General features: G+C 37.7%; 1 protein-coding gene across 2 annotated transcripts in view; it reads right to left on the bottom strand.

The window, feature by feature from the left end:
* LOC139976946 (uncharacterized) overlaps positions 1 to 17,847 on the bottom strand; it is a 28,006-nt gene that overhangs the window by 2,896 nt on the left and 7,263 nt on the right. Inside the window, exons 1-8 of one of the 2 annotated variants that reach the window (XM_071985843.1) lie at positions 16,156 to 17,679; positions 14,881 to 15,187; positions 12,399 to 12,453; positions 10,399 to 11,347; positions 5,010 to 5,364; positions 4,019 to 4,168; positions 2,611 to 2,741; positions 98 to 2,144 (exon numbers count right to left, since the gene is read on the bottom strand). In XM_071985843.1, the coding sequence (XP_071841944.1) occupies positions 288 to 2,144; positions 2,611 to 2,741; positions 4,019 to 4,168; positions 5,010 to 5,364; positions 10,399 to 11,347; positions 12,399 to 12,453; positions 14,881 to 15,187; positions 16,156 to 16,200 (3,849 nt within the window). In that variant the 5' untranslated portion in view covers positions 16,201 to 17,679 and the 3' untranslated portion in view covers positions 98 to 287. Of the gene's footprint in view, positions 1 to 97; positions 2,145 to 2,610; positions 2,742 to 4,018; positions 4,169 to 5,009; positions 5,365 to 10,398; positions 11,348 to 12,398; positions 12,454 to 14,880; positions 15,188 to 16,155; positions 17,680 to 17,847 lie in introns of those variants that run through there. The other variant, XM_071985842.1, reaches the window with a different exon arrangement.

Here is a 17,847-nt window from a genome sequence, read left to right on the forward strand (position 1 = left end):
CAACTTAAATGATAAGTAGATATTAATGTACCACAAGAAATTCGTTCATATAGCACAACAAATAAAATTATTACTCTCATTCTCTTAAAGTACTCACCAGTGATGACTTCACTGCTTCTGTTTCCTCTGAAGTCACCAATGAAGACAATGGCTTTAATAATTGCATTCACCATGCATCTCTTCCGCTGCTCAGAATTGTTTCATTGAGAGATGTTTCATTGTGCTCATCTCATAGTTTCAGCCATGGTCGGGAAGCTTCATCTGCACGCTGCTACAAATCTGAACCATTACTTGTCAGATTTTCTTCTTTTTGATTTACTTTTAGCTTGTCTTGTTAGGTTACCCCTGAAATGACGGTTAAATAAATCTATTTCTGAGCAAAGTCTTTTCCATTCTTTTTCTTCTACAGTTTCTCTTTCCTTGATGCTTCTGACTGGACAAAGATAAAAGATGATCTCTCTCATTTTCTGCAACTTTTCTTTACTTAATTGTGTAAACTCATCTTTCCCATCACATAGTCCTTTCCCTTGACAATTCTGGGTTCTTCGTTCCTCCTCTGTAAAGAATATTGGTACAAGCTCTTTAACTAATGCTACCCGGTCATCAGTTTTATCTTTATAAACAAGAATAGCTCGCTTTTCATGATCTTGTAAAGAGCTCAATGGATCAGCTGATGTTGAAGGATGACATCCAGGTGGTTGTGAAGACCCAGAACTTTCCCCTAAGAATGAAGATGAATCTCGTTGACCTGGTGGCAATCTTTGACTAATGTCTCTTAACAAGGAGTAAACTTGATTGTGTTGTTCATTAATTATTTTAGCTAATTCAGCATTGGTCTGTACAGACAATTCAGTTGTTTCTTCAGGAGGATCTGTCAACACATTTGGACTCAATGTTTCCATTTGCTCTGAAGATGGCATCAATGGAGTTGATAGTCCTGCTTGTCCCTCACTAGTTGATAGAGGTGTTTGGAGGAGGCCATGAATGTCTCCTGATGTTGAACCACCCCTCCAAGCTGAAGGTGCAGATGAATCATAATCCTCTTGAGCTGTTAATTCTGGTTCCACGGATGACTCTTGTACCACCATTCTTGACTCCCCTATTATGACAGACCTATCGGCCTCTCTGGGAGGCCTGTCAGCTGAGGGACCTCCTACTTGACTTCTACTTGGTTCTCCTGAGATGGTGGGTTCAGGTTGTAGATGTTGCCTTCCTACCAGTGTATCACTAGATGTTCCAGACTGTAACTCATGTACGGATCTTACTTGTGCTGTTAAACGTCGGTCAAGCTGTTCAGTTTGTCTTGATGAGTCACTTCTATCAGATGGAATGACTTGTCTGTTGCTTGGTGATTGCTGTTCTAATTGAGTCATTGGCAATGATGTCATTGGCAGTGATGTTTGCAGTACTTGATTCATTGCTTCAGTAAGTACACCTGTTAATGGGTTTCCACCTCTACTTGATGGTGGTTGTAATTGTGCATATTGTAATGGATCATTTGACCGTAGCTGATGTCGAGGTTGTGGTGCATTTTGTCTAACAGGAAGATCTATATTTTGGTTAAATGATACATTAGGGTGAGGCAACCCTACATTGCTTCCTGTGGATAAATGTGGAATGTTGGTAATGTTAAAATTTTGTGGTAACATAGTTCCTTGATTGTGCTGTATCAAATAGTTGGGTGGTTGTAGGCCTTGTATCCTGCATCGTGGTGGTAGAGCCCTTTGAGTATGTGGGAATGGTCTGACAGAATTTCCTACAATGCTCTGCTGCAACTGTGGGGGTCTTGCCACCATTGCATTACCTACCATAGGTGTAATATACCTTGGTATTGAGAATGGCTGATGTGATTGAAAACTTGCAGGATTTGATTGCTGAAAAATTCCTCCCAAATGACTGGTTTGTATAACTTGACTTGAAAAGGAAGGCTCATGGTTACTTGGAATCTCAGAAACGTTTGTTGTTGACCCATAATTGAAACGAGGCCAATCTCGATTATGCTGTGGAAGTTGAATATTCCTTGGTATTAAGAATTGCTGATGTGATTGAAAACTTGCAGGATTTGATTGCTGGCAAATGCCAAGTTGTTGTATTGTGTTTCCTGAAGTTGAATCTTCTTGCTCCAACTCTGATGAAGAAGTATTCTGTAAAGGAAGAAAAACAAACCCTCTGCATTTACCAGGTACCATAAATGCTACAACGAAACATGTAGAGTCTGGAAATACCCTGCAGTTGATCCTCACTGACAGGTTCCCCCTCCCATTGTGCTCAAAGAATAGCAAAGGCAATTTTACAAACTGTACTCTAACACATATAATAAATGAAGTGGTACAATACGCTTACTTTGCACATTATCTAGCAATAGATAAGTAAGGGCTTCAAAGCTTCTTTTTAATTTTAAAACTTTATTCTAACTTTATTCTCTTTGTAAAATAGTTATTGCTCAACTTCTACTCTCTGGAAATCATTTTGAGGCAATTGTTACATTTTACTTAGCTTATCTAACCATATTCCACTTCCGACCAGATCCACTTAAGGTTTATACTAGTGTAAATACTGTAAATGCTGCAAAGTCTTTCTCTATTGTTCTTTCCATCCAAAGTGATATACCTTTCTTTTGTTATGTGGCTCCACATTTGTCCCAGAATATGGAGGGGCTGTACGTTTTGGAGCAGAATTGTTTGTTGAGGCTGGGTAGTAAGTACTTGGGCCGGTCCTTCTGATCTCTGACTGACTAGGAACTAGATGGAGAAAATATATCAGGAAATACTTCAAGCTTGAATGACAGATGAAGAATTTCAAAGTTGCAGAGGATAAAGATAAAATTCACAGGATAGTATTTGAACTTTGCCTTTGCTAATCTCATAAAGATGATCACTATTGATAGTGTATGTTATATTAAAGGAGAAACAAACCCAAACTATCATCATTTTGCTGTATGTAGTAGAGAAGCCAGGGCCAGAAAATTGCCCACGAGAGGTACGAAAAAACTGTATTCATTTGGGAGATAGCAGAGATTTAATGTAGCTTCACAAACAGGGCTGAAGATTGCGAAATGTCTAAGTCAGACATAATGAGCAACATGTGGTTTCAATATTTGATCTTTTTATTATGTACAGGAAGTTGGGTTTGATGAGAGTTATGTGTGTTTCTCCTTAACCTAATGTAATCGCATTAAACATACAAGGTTCAATTTTATAATTCATCCTGAACACAAAAGTTTGAGCTCTCAAAGCAACTTCATTATTCTTGCACTTCATTTTGACAGAAAGCTTTAAAACAGCAACTTCATCTCCATTAATATCAGTTATTCTAGACATGGTAGAACAAGAGTGCTGAGGATTTAGGGAGAGAGGTAAGCAAGAAATAAATACCTGGGTTATTTCAATTTAGCTCTTGATAGTTTTGATATATCAATGGATATTAAACATGGTAGCCATATTTCAAAGTCAGGAGTTTGTGTAAGAAATGATCCAAGTATCATATCCACAGTTCTATAAGTAAGTTTTGTCATCAGCAGCAAGTGGGCTCCACAGTGGGCAGCACAGGTGTATTGTGCCAATGTTTAATGTACTAATAGATCGTAAATTGATACCGTTAACAGAGTTGAATAAAACTATTGGTCCTCATCTACCATAAGATCACAAAAATACCTTACCTTTTCTATGCCTCTTTAAAATTAAAAACTCACACCCTTGAAAACCACCAAAATGACTGCTACTGCTTTTTAACTAGTAACCTCACAGTATGCTGCAGACTTTTGTCCACAAAAGTCATCAAGCAATACCTTTGTCATAGCCTTCACAAACCAGGGCATATTAAGTTTCCTCAACTGTATACCCACCAATACATCAGGAACAAATCCTTACCACATTTTCAATGGAGGTTATTTTTCCTTCTAATGTGTTCAACGTGACATTAATCATGTTTCAAAACAATTTGGTTTAAGAAGTCATCATGACCGGCTTGAACAGCAACAATATATAAAAGAAATTATTTCAATATATCAGAATTTTACCAGGCATTGACGGACTGGAATTGCTGGTGCCTGGAACATCATCCACAGACTGAATTTGTCTCTGAGTGGCAGCAGTTTCCCCTAATGGAACAGATGACTCATAGTAATGTAACAGCTGATATGGTTGGTCATTGTACTTTCCAGTCCCACCTGTAAAAATAAGTACCAAAAGGGTAGTGTGGTTAAAAGCATACATGAAAGTAGTGCACATCCATTATTTTACACTTTGAATTCCAAACCCATTTTAATTTGACTACAACAGAAATGTAAAACAGTTTCGGTGCCAGAATGAGGTTTTGGGTAGTAAGAAACAGAAATATACTCAGTCCTCCATTTTAATTTTTATTTTGTTGCAAACCATATATAGATGGCATGTTTGAATGCGCATTGCATATGACTTAATCACACAAGTTTTCAAATGCTTGTCAGTGAAAATTGAAGCAAGCGATATTGATGCTGACAATAATCATGATACAAACATTGTATCACCAAAAAGGAAGACTTCAAATAGATTTTCAACTACAGTGTGCCATAGGGGGTCATTTACTGTACAGTAAAATATACTGTTTTGTGAAATTTTGGAATTTCATCACATACAGCCGCAATTATGACATAATATGTCAACATTTGGAGATAAAAAATATTGACAATTTTTCACATCAGTCAAGATTTCTGATGTCCTTCATGGCCACCATATTTAACTAAGAAATGTAGCAGTCTTGAATGTACTCAGTAAGCACTCTTGTTCCTTCAAAGGAGTCATTGAATTATCCAACAATTCCAAGGAATGCATCTCTATGTACAAAAGTGTAGAAGGGCAAAACCAGAGCCTTGTCCCCTCCCCCAACTTCAGGCTTGATAACAATTAAAGGGTCACTATTCAAATTATATTTTCCAAATGTCTGTAAATGAAGTCAGAAACCTTAAACAAAAGGTCTTTACCTCATTAAATTTTTTTTTCTTCACATTTGACTGCAGACATTGAACTTACTTGATAAACATTTGTAGTAATTGATGCAAGTTGATAAGGCAAAAGCATGGAATCTTTCCAGTTCCCATGATGCTTTCAATAGTGCTGCAACTCTTTGAGATGATGAAACTATCTTCTCATGAAGGAATGCCAAAAAAAACTTTGCTAGCTTTTCTTTCCTGTTTGCATACTCATCATCATCGTCATCATCTTCATCTCCATCTTCATCACGGTACACAAATGCACTGTCAGCAAATTTATTTGTCCATTCATCTTCTGACACAGCAAAGAATTGCCACAGGATGTTCCAACCTTCTTCAGAAGCCAAAGATTCCATGATAGGATCGATAAGGTTATTGTAACTAAAGAAGTAAGTCTGCAATTTGTAATAGAAAATAATTTCATGATATATGCATGGAACTGAACAAAATCTAAATAATTGCATTCCACATTCCCAAGTACTAAATTTAACCTGGTTTGGTTTTTTTCATGACAAGACATACTAAAAGAGGTCTGAATTATCTACAAATTGTTTTAAGCAACATGATATTCTTACACAATTTTTTAAAGTGATTGCACCACAACATCTACCAATTTTTAATTCCTCTGATACTATATAAGTCACATGTAAGAGGCACCTATAGTTAAAAGATGCCATATACTTCACTGAAATTACCACTAGTTACCTTTTAGACTGAATTTAACTGCTTGAATGTTTACAATCTTTCTGTGTATAACATGTATTTTCTGTAACATGTACTTCTGTGGGGTGTGAGATCACTAAAATCCACTTTGGTAATGCCCCCTGCTTCTCACCCCAAATTTTGGATCTGGAATCACATTGTGGTTTCGATAATGTAACATGAGCAATTTTCTTCAAGAATCTGACGTAATGTACAACATACTCGAATAGTAAAGCAGTGTGATGTGACAAACAATATATTCACAATGACACAGGCTGTCTTGAAAACAGCAGGCTTCTTGTACTAAATGTGAAACATCAACATACTAAATATGAAATTTGTCCTAAATGTGAAATATTGCTGAAAGCATGGTTTTCACAATTTGACCCCGTGTGAACATGAATGACCATCGAATCTCCGCCAACAACATTAGGCTTTTTGTACTCAATGTGGTACAATTACATATCAAATATGCATTCTGTCCAAGCTTCTCTTGCAATATTATATTAGGGAAGATGCCTTAACTAGTGTAGAGAGACAGGTAAGAGGGGACTGAAGTATATAACTGTATAGCATTTGTGGACTTCTAATTACCTTTTTGACCTCCACCAAAGTCCAAGTATGAGATCTGCCCAAGCTTCCAATATTGAGATATCATGTTTACAAAGTTTTCACAATTTGACCTGTGTTGACCCCAGGCAAATGACCTTTGACCTCCACCAAAAGCTGCCAATAGGGTTCGTGTACTCAGTGTGGTTCATATACATATTGAATATGAGATCTGCCCAAGCTTACCTTCTTGAGATATCATGTTTAATAGGTTTTCATTTTGACAGCTAGTGACCCCAAATGACCTTTCACCCCCACATAAAACAATAGGCTTCTTGTACTCAATAATGTACTCCTACACACAAAATAAGAAATCTGTCTAAGCTTCCCTTCTTCAGAGATCATGTTTACAAGCTGGGCGTCACAAACACACGCTCACACAGATACACCTACCCATACTCATTCGCCTGCATGACTGAATAGGTTACAATTATCATCGAAACCAAAAATTATTCCAAAGTTGCAAAGTAAATATCCACAAGTAATGCAACCCTATTAGTATTCTACAGTACCAGTAGACTTACATAGCCTCCTGGGTGAGCATAAGCCTAGCATTTTTGTGTGTATAAAATCACTGAGCATACAAAATCAAAATAAGATATAACTTGAGATTCCACTTTCAACCAGAATGCAAAAATGCATTGTGGTTTTGATGATGTACATGAGCAGTTTTCTTCATGAATCTGACGTAATGTATAGTGAGGGTGTACATGTTTACAACGGTTGCACGAGTTGCCCTCTGATGACCCCAATAACCTTTGACCTCAACCAAAGACAATAGGCTTCTTTAACTCAATGTGGTACTTCTACACACTAAATAACAGGTAGGCCCAACATTCCAGTATTGAGATATCGTGATTACAAGGTTATCACAATTTGACCCCTGAGGACCCCAAATGACCTTTGCCATCCACCAACAACAATAGCCTTTTGTACTTAATGTGGTACTCTACACACTAAATATAAAGTTTGCCCAAGCTTCTCATCTTGAGATATTGTGTCTACAAGGTTTTCACAATTTGACCCCTGGTGACCCCAAATGACCTTTGACCTCCACCAAAGCAATAGGCTCCTTGTACTCAATGTGGTACCTCTTACACACTACAAAAATTAAATTGGTCTGACCTTCCCTTCTCGAGATATCGTGTTTACAAGGTTTTCACAAATTTGACCCCTAGTGACCCCAAATGAACTTTGACCTCCGCCAATAAGAATAGGCTTCTTGCACTTAATGTGGTACTTCTACACATCAACTAGAGCACCAATGGTGCAGAAGCTCATACCTTTTCGAGCTTAAAAATGTAGGGCCCACTAAACTTTATGGCCCACCAAATTTCAGGCCATTTTTCAGATTCCACAAATTTTGGGCCCAGGAGGGATAACCCCACCCCCCTCCCTCCATTAGCAGAACCCTGGCCACACCACTGGCTATAATTCCTATTTTCCCCCTTTAAATCCTATTTTACCCACTCTCTCAAACAATACCACTGACCTACCCTATTAAACTTTCTCCCCTCTACCAGAGCAGACCTGAAGCACTCCTTGCCAAAATTTTGGCTGGCTGCCTACATACCTCAAGCTCAAAGACTTCTAAGAATCGGCAAGTGCTGATTGGCTATAGGGCTCTCATGCTTACAGTTCAACAGTTAATAACAACTCCCAGTCCTGCTTTAATTCCACTAACAGCCTCTTCAGAGCTTAACCACAAATGTAAACAAACACTGCAGAGACTGGGAGACAAATTAAAGGAGCTTTGGCAAAAGGTGAAGGCTCAGATTTTTTTAAACAATGGGGATTAATTGTAATTAATTAACTTTTGACCAAAAATTATTAGGCATCACCTTATTCATACACAATCCAACAATCATCAGTTCAACTTTGAATATGATCCATCAAAATCTTGAGATTGAAATATTTGAAAATATTACAAAGAATGACCCCCGATGACCCCCTAAATGACATTTGACCTCAATTTTCCGAACACCCCTCGTAACTCTCATCCCGAGGAACATTGTGACCAAGTTTCATTATAACTGGCCATACACTGTACGAACAGGAGCAATTTGAAAATATAGGGCCGCAGCCCGGGCCACAAAAGACCCCTAGTTGATCTCAAATTCATGAACACCCTGAAGGTAAAACTTCCATAGTACTATCATGACAAACCCTCAACATTGTACCATGGAATCTGTAGGAGAAGAAGCATTTTGCGTATTTCCACAAAATGGCCCATTACGGCCCACAGGTGACCTTTGACCCCAAATTTCAGACCATCTCTGATGGCCCTATACCCAATGGTCCTTGTGTCCAAGTTTCATGAAATTCCATCAAACACGGTGCGAGTGGGAGCGGTTTTACCAATTGTTGACGGATAGAGTGATAGACGCTGCACTGTAACAATAGCTCACACCAGCATGCTGGTATGAGCTAAAAATGAAATTGGTCTGACCTTCCCTTTCGTGAGATATCATGTTTACAAGGTTTTCACAATTTGACCCTGGTTACCCCAAATGACCTTTGACCTCCACCAAAAACAATAGGCTTCTTGTACTCAATGTGGTACTTGTACACACCAAATATGACATAGGTCTGACCTTCCCTTCTTGAGATATCATGTTTACAAGCTGGGCATCACAAACGCACTCACACACACACACACATACGCCATTATGAATGCAAAAGTTACGATTATCATCAAAACCAAAAACACTTCTAAAATACCAGATTTTATAAAGTGACAAAATTTGCCATGGTAACACAGGAACACAATGTATAATATTAAATATACATGTAATAAATATACACTGTTAGTCCTAATACCTCAGGACTTTCAAACTTGATCCCATCTGTCTTGACATTTTCCCATTCTCCATGAACAATTGCCATCAGGCTTTGATGCCAATCAAGGTAATAATTTCCTCTAAGAATCTTTTCCATTGAGTCAAACTGCCCAACATCTGAACATTATTAAATGCTGAGCATGTGCATGAAGCACACATATGTGAATGTGAAGCGTAAAGCTCTTATAGCCGGGATCCATGGTATGCTTTAGGGCCTTGCAAGCTCTGAAGTTTTAGGTGCTTTCTGCTGCCATATGAGCTGTATTTGGCACCACTTGAGGCAAAACTTTATATAATGGTTTCCACTGCTTAATTTAGTTTTAACTCCTGTAAAAAGTCTGCTGTTTTCAGTATTATCATTTTTATCATGAAGATATCCACAACAGACAAAATGGACACACATAAAAATATCACTTAAAAGTTAAAACCATGAGTTCAATGACCCTACTTATTATTCGATTATTACTATTCAAATCATATCCAATGGCTAAATTGGCCCTCTCCAGAGGCTCCTTTAACCTTACACCCCACCCCTTTACTCTTTTCATGTGAGTGACCACTACTCCAGTCCCAATGCCTGATTCAAAAATAAAACTCTTCAAATTATCAACCATATTCTTCACATGCATTTTGTGAGCAATGTCATTTATATGATTTCTCTTGTCCTAGTGTGCTTCTCGTTCTCGTTACATGTGTGTTAAATGTTATAATGCATACAGCATTTAGTGTGCTGGTAACTGTTGTAGTGTAGTGTGTGCAATGCGTGACAGTGCACGTTATTTAGCATTACAGCTAGCTAGCCAAATACGCCAAAGTAGCTGTGGTGTGAATGGCATAGCTATGGAACAGTAAAAGCTCGCTAATTTAATATTTCTGACCGTATATTGAATACAATTTAGAGGAACTTTGCAACTTCAAGTTCGAAACATCATGCCTTTGAAATGTGTCTGGCCTTATTTTTTTTTGGTGGATATTTGGTATATAATATTTCGTTTACATCGTATCAATGTCAGGAGGAAATGAAACTCTATTTTTTTCATTTTCCCCTCGGAATATCAGTGCATCAAACCGGCAAGCCATTGCTTCATGGAGCTTAGCAGAAACACAGGTTACAATATGATATTCAATCTGAATTGATAAGATGTAAAACATGAATAATGATGAGTATTGCAACATATGTCTGCATAAATATCTAATATTATAACATAGCTCCACTTGAATGTATTATCTAGAAATCTTTTGGCTTGCATTTGTAGTCTTAAAAGAGAAAATACCTACCTTCTTGTACGATGATACTTGTCCCTTACTGGAGACTAGTACAACTTCTTCACTGTTCATGAATCTTAGCTTGCATGCTTGGTTCACCTTAGCCCAACAGAGACATAATCCACTGTCCACCAAGTAAAAAGATTGGTAAGTACCATATTCATCCTCATCCTCATCTTCATCCTCATCCTCATCTTCATCCCGTATATCTGACCATAAAATAGCCACCATCTGGTATGTGTCATTCACAGCTACACTCCTTGCTACCCATTCTTTGTCCAATGGCGGAGAGTACCGCAACAACTTATTACCATCTCCATCAAACAAACAGACTTGTAAGCAACACATGACACGGGTACAAACCACTAACTTTCCAGCAAGAAGAGATAAGTCTATTATGCTGGTACTAAATGACTTCAACTTGATGGAGCATTTCTTTCTTAAAGCAGAGTCAAACACATCAATACATTGAAAAAGTGGATCAGGTGAGTAACTTTTGTAACCCACTAATATGTCACTCCCTCTAACTTCCACACAAGATGCAATACCATTCAAGGTAATTGAAGGGACCTCATTGTTATTCTTGAGGTTGAGAATCTTAAGTGTCTTTCCCTGACAGCTCACAATCCTGCTTTCATTAATAATTGATGTTAAATGGTTCCTATCTGAATAATCAGACATTGAATAAACATTGCTGTTATCTAAACTGTCTTCATCACTGCTGTTGCCATCATCGCCACAATTTTTGTTATCTGCATTACCTTCATAGCTAAACTCTGCAGAACACTCTATGGTCAAAAGGCCAGTGTCTTCTCTGACTGTCTTTGGAGAAAATGTATCCAAAAATATTCTTCCATCTTGTATTCCATGACCAGAAACAATAATCTTGCCAGATACTTCAACTGCTAAATCATCAACTTTCCATTTGCCTCTAGTTGAGAATGTGTTCAGTGATTTCCATCTAAAATATGAAGACAATGGATTATAGGTATATTAATTAAATTAACACTTATATGAGTATGAAAACAGTCAGCTCTGGCAAATTTTTCATTGTCAGAGATGTTAAGAAAACAGTTCTCACATTCATTTAGAAATCTTTCCAAATGTTACCTAAATAATAGCATATTCTTTTATCTTTATTTTTGGCCAACCAAGAATTACTGGTATACTGTTGTGTCAGCTACACCATTTTGCCACAGCATCCCTGGAAAAAATCTGTAATGGTAGATCATCATTACTACCAATAAAAGCCAGAAAATCAAATGACTAAGTGAATAATGGCAAAATTTCACATGAGAATAGTTCATGTAACACTAATTCTTTCAAATTGTTCCAATTGCTAAATCCACATTATCAGCAAGTGTCTTGCATTCAATTAGATGTACAAGTTTTCATACTTTATGTTGACCTCAAATGAATTTGACTTATGAAAATAGGATTCTTGTACAAGTTTGATGTACATTTAAGCTTTACCATTGGAGTTTTTGTATTAACAAATCTTTCTTAGACTGGCCTCTAGTGATCAGTTGCTCAGCTTCTTGTAATTACTAAGGTGGCTCTATATGCTACAAAACAAGTTAATTCAATATTCAGTTTTGAAGTTATTGTTTACCAAGTTATCAGACTGACCTTTTTCTTTCATGGAAAGAATATGGTGCTTGTATTTAATATGGTGTTTCCACATACCAAGTATCACACACTTTTGGAATTACAAGTTTACAAGCCAAGATATCACACACAGTCATACACTCATACCCACAATCATCTCCATCTTCATAATCATCCCGTTGATTCCTTGCCTCTGTCAAGGAATCAATAAGTGTCGATGTGATTGTCTGCTACAAGTTACTTGTAACTACAGAACACTTATTGCTTAGATATTGGTTCCTTTGCAAACCCATAGTTGTATAAGTGGAAACAGTTCCAATATCCAATTACATTCATTCATTCAAAATCAGTTCCAGAAGATAAGGTGAGGAAATGTTTAGAACAATTATACAAAAGTTACTTACATATGCGAATCCTGTACTGGTGTTGACTGACTGTCAGAATGTTCTTCAGAGGGTTCTAAAATTACAGAAATATAATGACAACAGGTAGCATTACTGGGCTTACTGGCTGCCAATGCAATAGAAGGATTCATATATACACTTTACTAAAAGTTTCAACAGACACTAGGCTCCATGGCAAGAGATGACTTTTTACACATACTCAAGTGAAATATGGTCCGATATTATCACTAGCTATGAAATCTTAACAGCCACTATTATCATGATTTCAGAATTTTAGAGGCAACTACTGTAGAATTGTTTTTTCTATTGTAAAAAAGAGCTAACCATAAACCCTGCTACATAAACAATTCTGCATTTGAACATTGAACATTTTGACTTTCGGTTGTGGAGTTATAAGCATTTGGAGATTTTCATGTTTGACCCCGTGACCTCATTATTATTCATTAGATGAGCATCAAAATCAAATAGGGTTCATCTACACACTATGGCGCATCTACTGTTTGTACCAAGTATGACTTAAATCCAACTTGTCGTTGTTCAGTTACCATGTTTACAAGCTATTTTAGTGAAAATAAACTTAAGCCCCGCCCCCTAATAAATATGCATAATATCAACTTGAACATATATCACCATGTACCTGCTATCTACCAACATATTAGTACCAAGTATCAATATTAAATTTTGGATTTTGGTTGTGGAGTTATTAGCATTTGAAGATTTTTACGTTTGACCCCATGACCTCATTATTATTGATGAGATGAGCACCAAAGTCAACAGGCTTCTCCTACTCAGTATGGCACATCTATGTACCAAGTATAACTTCAATGCAACTTGCCATTATTGAGTTATCTTGTTTACCAGCCAAGGGCGTCGCATACACACACACACATACACACATGTTTGTTTTACATTCAGACTGAGGACCCCATTGTTTTTTCCATTGTTCAAATCCACTTACCCTAACCTTAACAATACCCCATACAATAGAACTCTTCCGAAGACGTGGTGATTCTTTAGAAATCACATCCGAGGACCTGGAATTCTTTTGTTCAAGTCCTTGGTCAGAATACAAAACAAACGCATACAAACACACACGCACACGCAATCAACATCGCATAGATTCCTTGAGCCGTCGGGCAAGGAATCAATCATGTACACCATTCAACCTGCCATACCATGGTGTGCAACCATATATTCTCCATCATACGGCAATATAACCATACCGTATCTATAGCCTCCATGCACCTAACTTGAGCACTGATCTCCAGCATGCTACCTTCTAACATGCAACACTCTTCAGTATGTCACTCTAATCACTTAACCTACAATAATTACTAAACGCGTTCTCTATCCCACCAAACCAATACTCTCTAGCATTCAATGTACAGTATAGCTTCCCACCTGCCATCAACCTAAACGTACACCACTGTCCAGCATGACACACTATTACATTACACCTGCTAACTTTAATACTATATGAAAAAAAATATATGAACTATACTGTACATGCTCCAACTCTCCAAACCAGCCGTTCACCCTCCCAGCCAGCCGTACTAATAATATACCTTCAACCCTGCCATACAACTCCACACACTCTAACCTTTCAAACGAGCAGTTAACCCTTCAGCATATGGCAAACCAAGATCACACTTTACATTGTTGTTGTTACAGTAGTCATACTATATTCAACTTTGTAACCGGCCACAACAATTATACTCCCTTCAGCATACCACACTATCACCATGAATTATGCCATACCTATTAATATTCACATTACCTAACCCATCAAACCATCATTCTTCCTCCAACCACCCCCCCCCCACCCAAGGGCCTACTACAGTAACCATGCAAAAACTTCCAACAAGGCACACCTACAACCTAAGGCATGCCACATAACTACCTGTATACACAGTCACTGATCTATGATAATTGCAGGGAATGATTTATCCAGTATTGCATCGCAAAATGCATCTTTCGTAAATACAGGAACCATAGCATTTCATAAGAGAAAGTGTTAAGAACCTTAAAACTGCTACACAAAACTTGAAGACTACATTATTCCATAATAAATACAAATTGTACACCCTTGAACACTCTGCCCCCTAAGCTACTACACTAACAAATCATTATCCAGCATTAAATTTATTTACTTTTCTCAAACTTACTATATGTGTCATGAATATAGTACTGTAAGCATGCAAGTCAGGTGTTAAGAAGGTATGAAGTTCATCCATCTTTTAATTTCAGAGTTTATATGTTTACAAGGTGTTCAGACCTTGACCTGCCTTAAAATTCAATGACCTTTGACCTCCACAGAAATGATATGTTTCTCATACTCACTAAGGTGGATCGACAAACCAAGAGAACTGTATCGAACATTTACTTTATGGGTTAACATGTTTACAAGCCACCAACACCACTGCAAATTCAATGCAAAATGCAGCATAAAATAAAGAATGCTCAAGCAACAAGTGATCCTTACTTGAATGCAGCTGGAATGATTCCAACTGACTCCTTAACATTGATACATGTGCTGTTCCAAGGTGTTGAAAGGCTTTCTTCAGTCCATCAAGGTTATCAGACCCTATGAAACCCTTCGTCTCTAATATTGATAAAAGGTGTGCTGCACGGTCATCCTGGGCCCCAGCCTCTATATCTCTGCTTTCGTTGCCATTTGTGCTCATATCGAGGTCTGTTATTTTGAAGAATCTTTTCAGTTCAGCACAATCAATGGGAGACATCACCCTACAGAGGGTCCTTTTCAAGTTCTCAAAAGTGCATAGCTGTGTCTGTAAAATCAAAATCAACAGCATATTAAATAAAGAACCCAAGTCAACAAAATACATATCACTCCAAATATCTGGCATTTTAGAATCATTACATCTCACCTCCAATCATTTAATTTAATTACATTCTATATTTTAATATTTCCTATTTTCAAACAATATATTACAAACAAATCCATGACAAGGTGATTGGAAACTAAAAAGCAAACTGGCCCATGGGTGGCGATCATGGGGGGACAGGGGACATGTCTCCCCCCAATATTTTAGGTGGGGGGATATAGTATCTAATATCCCTCCAATATTTGGTGGCATACATTTTTTTGTGGCTATAAATAAAAAATATTGCGTGAGATTATTTATCCAAATCATATTTGGCGGTGGCTAAAACTTCATCCAACACATGCTGCATGAGGTAAATGACTCTTTGTGGTTGTTTCTGTGACCTGTGACCGTATAGTATGTTGTCACTCATGATTATTATCATAATGTCTGTACATCTCTTGTGTAGGAGTGTAAGTACATACCATACAATCATATGATCCAGATCGATATGGGTTCACTGGGTTTTAATTTGGCCGGTTTCATACAGGAATTCTAACCGCATAGCCAGGGGGCGAAGGGGGAGACCGCCCCCCCCCCGAGCATATTTTACTTTGTATTTTTTACGATATCGAAGTTTTATAGTAGCCATTATAAGAGGTTTTAATATTTATACACCAATAAATTAACTGTGTCTGAATTTTTGTAAATTCCCTGACCAACATTCTTCATCATACTTCTCTACTCGCGTAATTTTGAGCGGGGTTGGGGTTGAAGGGGGTTTTTCTATATTAGTTGTCAACAGATGAAATTTTGTGCAACATTATGGGTATGTTTTGAAGTGAATTTATTATTCAAATTCTGAATAAATAATGGGCTTAATAATAATAATTATAATAAGTAATATTTATATAGTGCAAAGAGCGCAAAACCTTGAAAAGTGGGGCTGACCGGTATTGTGGGCCGTTACGTAGCATTACCTACAAAAGCAATGATCCACAGGAGATGCGATGAGTTCAAACATGATGTGTGACAATCTTGAAAAAGGTTATGGATGAAAACAAGAGCCCAAGGGCACTGTGGTTCCTTGTGTAGGGGTATATGACAATACACATAATATTATCGCAAGATTGGGCTCAAATAGTCCAAGTAATTGTGGTCGGACTACATGTACCCATAAAGTAACCAACACTATAGCCAACACATTTGTGATCACAAATTCTGATCAGAGTTTTGATCAGAAGGCACTTTTGAGATCTGAATATGGCGTCAAAAATGTAAGAAATATAAGGTCACCTACAAGCGGGTCAACAGATATGATAATATTGGTGACCTCAGATCACATGACCGTGAAGTTTGAAAATGTTCCACCACCCCATTCACAACTTGTCCCAAAATATCAATCGTGTCAGACCTTGGCACTGGGGGTTAATTGCATTAAATGTCTAAAAATTAACTTTGAACTCATATAACTTCACACACAAAAGTCACTTGGGGGTCAACCCATCGACATTTACTGTATGATCAGAAGGTACCTGAAGTGAAAATAGCATCGAAACTGTAAAAATCCCCAAAACACTTAAGGGTCACCAGAGGTCAAATTGAGGTCAAAGGTCACCCAGATGCGGCTCAACAATTGGATTTAATTGAAGCAACTCCTAACCCTAACGGACAATTCATTCTCAAGTTATCGCAAACATACTTGTTTTTCAACATTAATTGACCTTTGGTGACCTCGGATCACATGACCATTAGGTTTGAAAATGTTCTCCTAACCAGTTCACAACTTGTCCTAAAATATCAACCTTGTCGCACATTGGCACTGGGAGTTATTGAAGTTTTAATATTTTGGGTTTTTGGCCTCTAACTGACCTTTGGTGACCTTCACAGGCACCAAAAACAATAGGGAACACCTTCTCACTATGGCGGATCTATATACCAAGTTTGAGTTAAGTCCAACTTTCCCTTGTTGAGTTACAGTGTACCCAAGCAAGTGTCACAGATGCACACACAGACACACACACATGTTTGTGTTTCAGTCAGACCGAGGACCCCATTGTATTTCCAACTGTTCAAATCCACGTACCCTAACTTTAACAATACCCCATACAATAGAATTCTTCTGAGGACGTGGTGATTCTTTAGAAATCACCACGAGGACCTGAAATTCTTTTGTTCAAGTCCTCGGTCAGATAGTTAAACAAACGCATACCGAACACACACACACACGCCAACCTGACTAGTGACTACATAGGTTCCTTTTGTTAAAGCAAAGAACCAAAAAAACTATTGGGAAAAACTTGGTTCTCAGGCAAAAGTGTACATCTGGTTGGTCATTTTCAAGCCTAAGAAATGCCATTTCCGGTGATCTGGGGGCCATCAAAACCAGAATTTTTCTTGTACGCGAACAATTTTGGGGATGAAAGTTGCTACGCGCCTGCACCCAATAAAATCCCCCCCCCCCCAATATTTGAAACAAATTGCCACCCCTGAACTGGCCCATTGTTTCTATGCCATCTATTGAGAAAATTAAAGGTGTAAAGCTGTACAATACATACACAGTGTGTAGTCAGCAGCCAAATTTTTGTACCTTTTATTTGGAGTTAGCATGTTTACAACCCTTT

This window comes from Apostichopus japonicus, chromosome 12 (genome assembly GCF_037975245.1).
Source record: "Apostichopus japonicus isolate 1M-3 chromosome 12, ASM3797524v1, whole genome shotgun sequence".
In the NCBI taxonomy this organism is placed as follows: Eukaryota; Metazoa; Echinodermata; class Holothuroidea; order Aspidochirotida; family Stichopodidae; genus Apostichopus; species Apostichopus japonicus.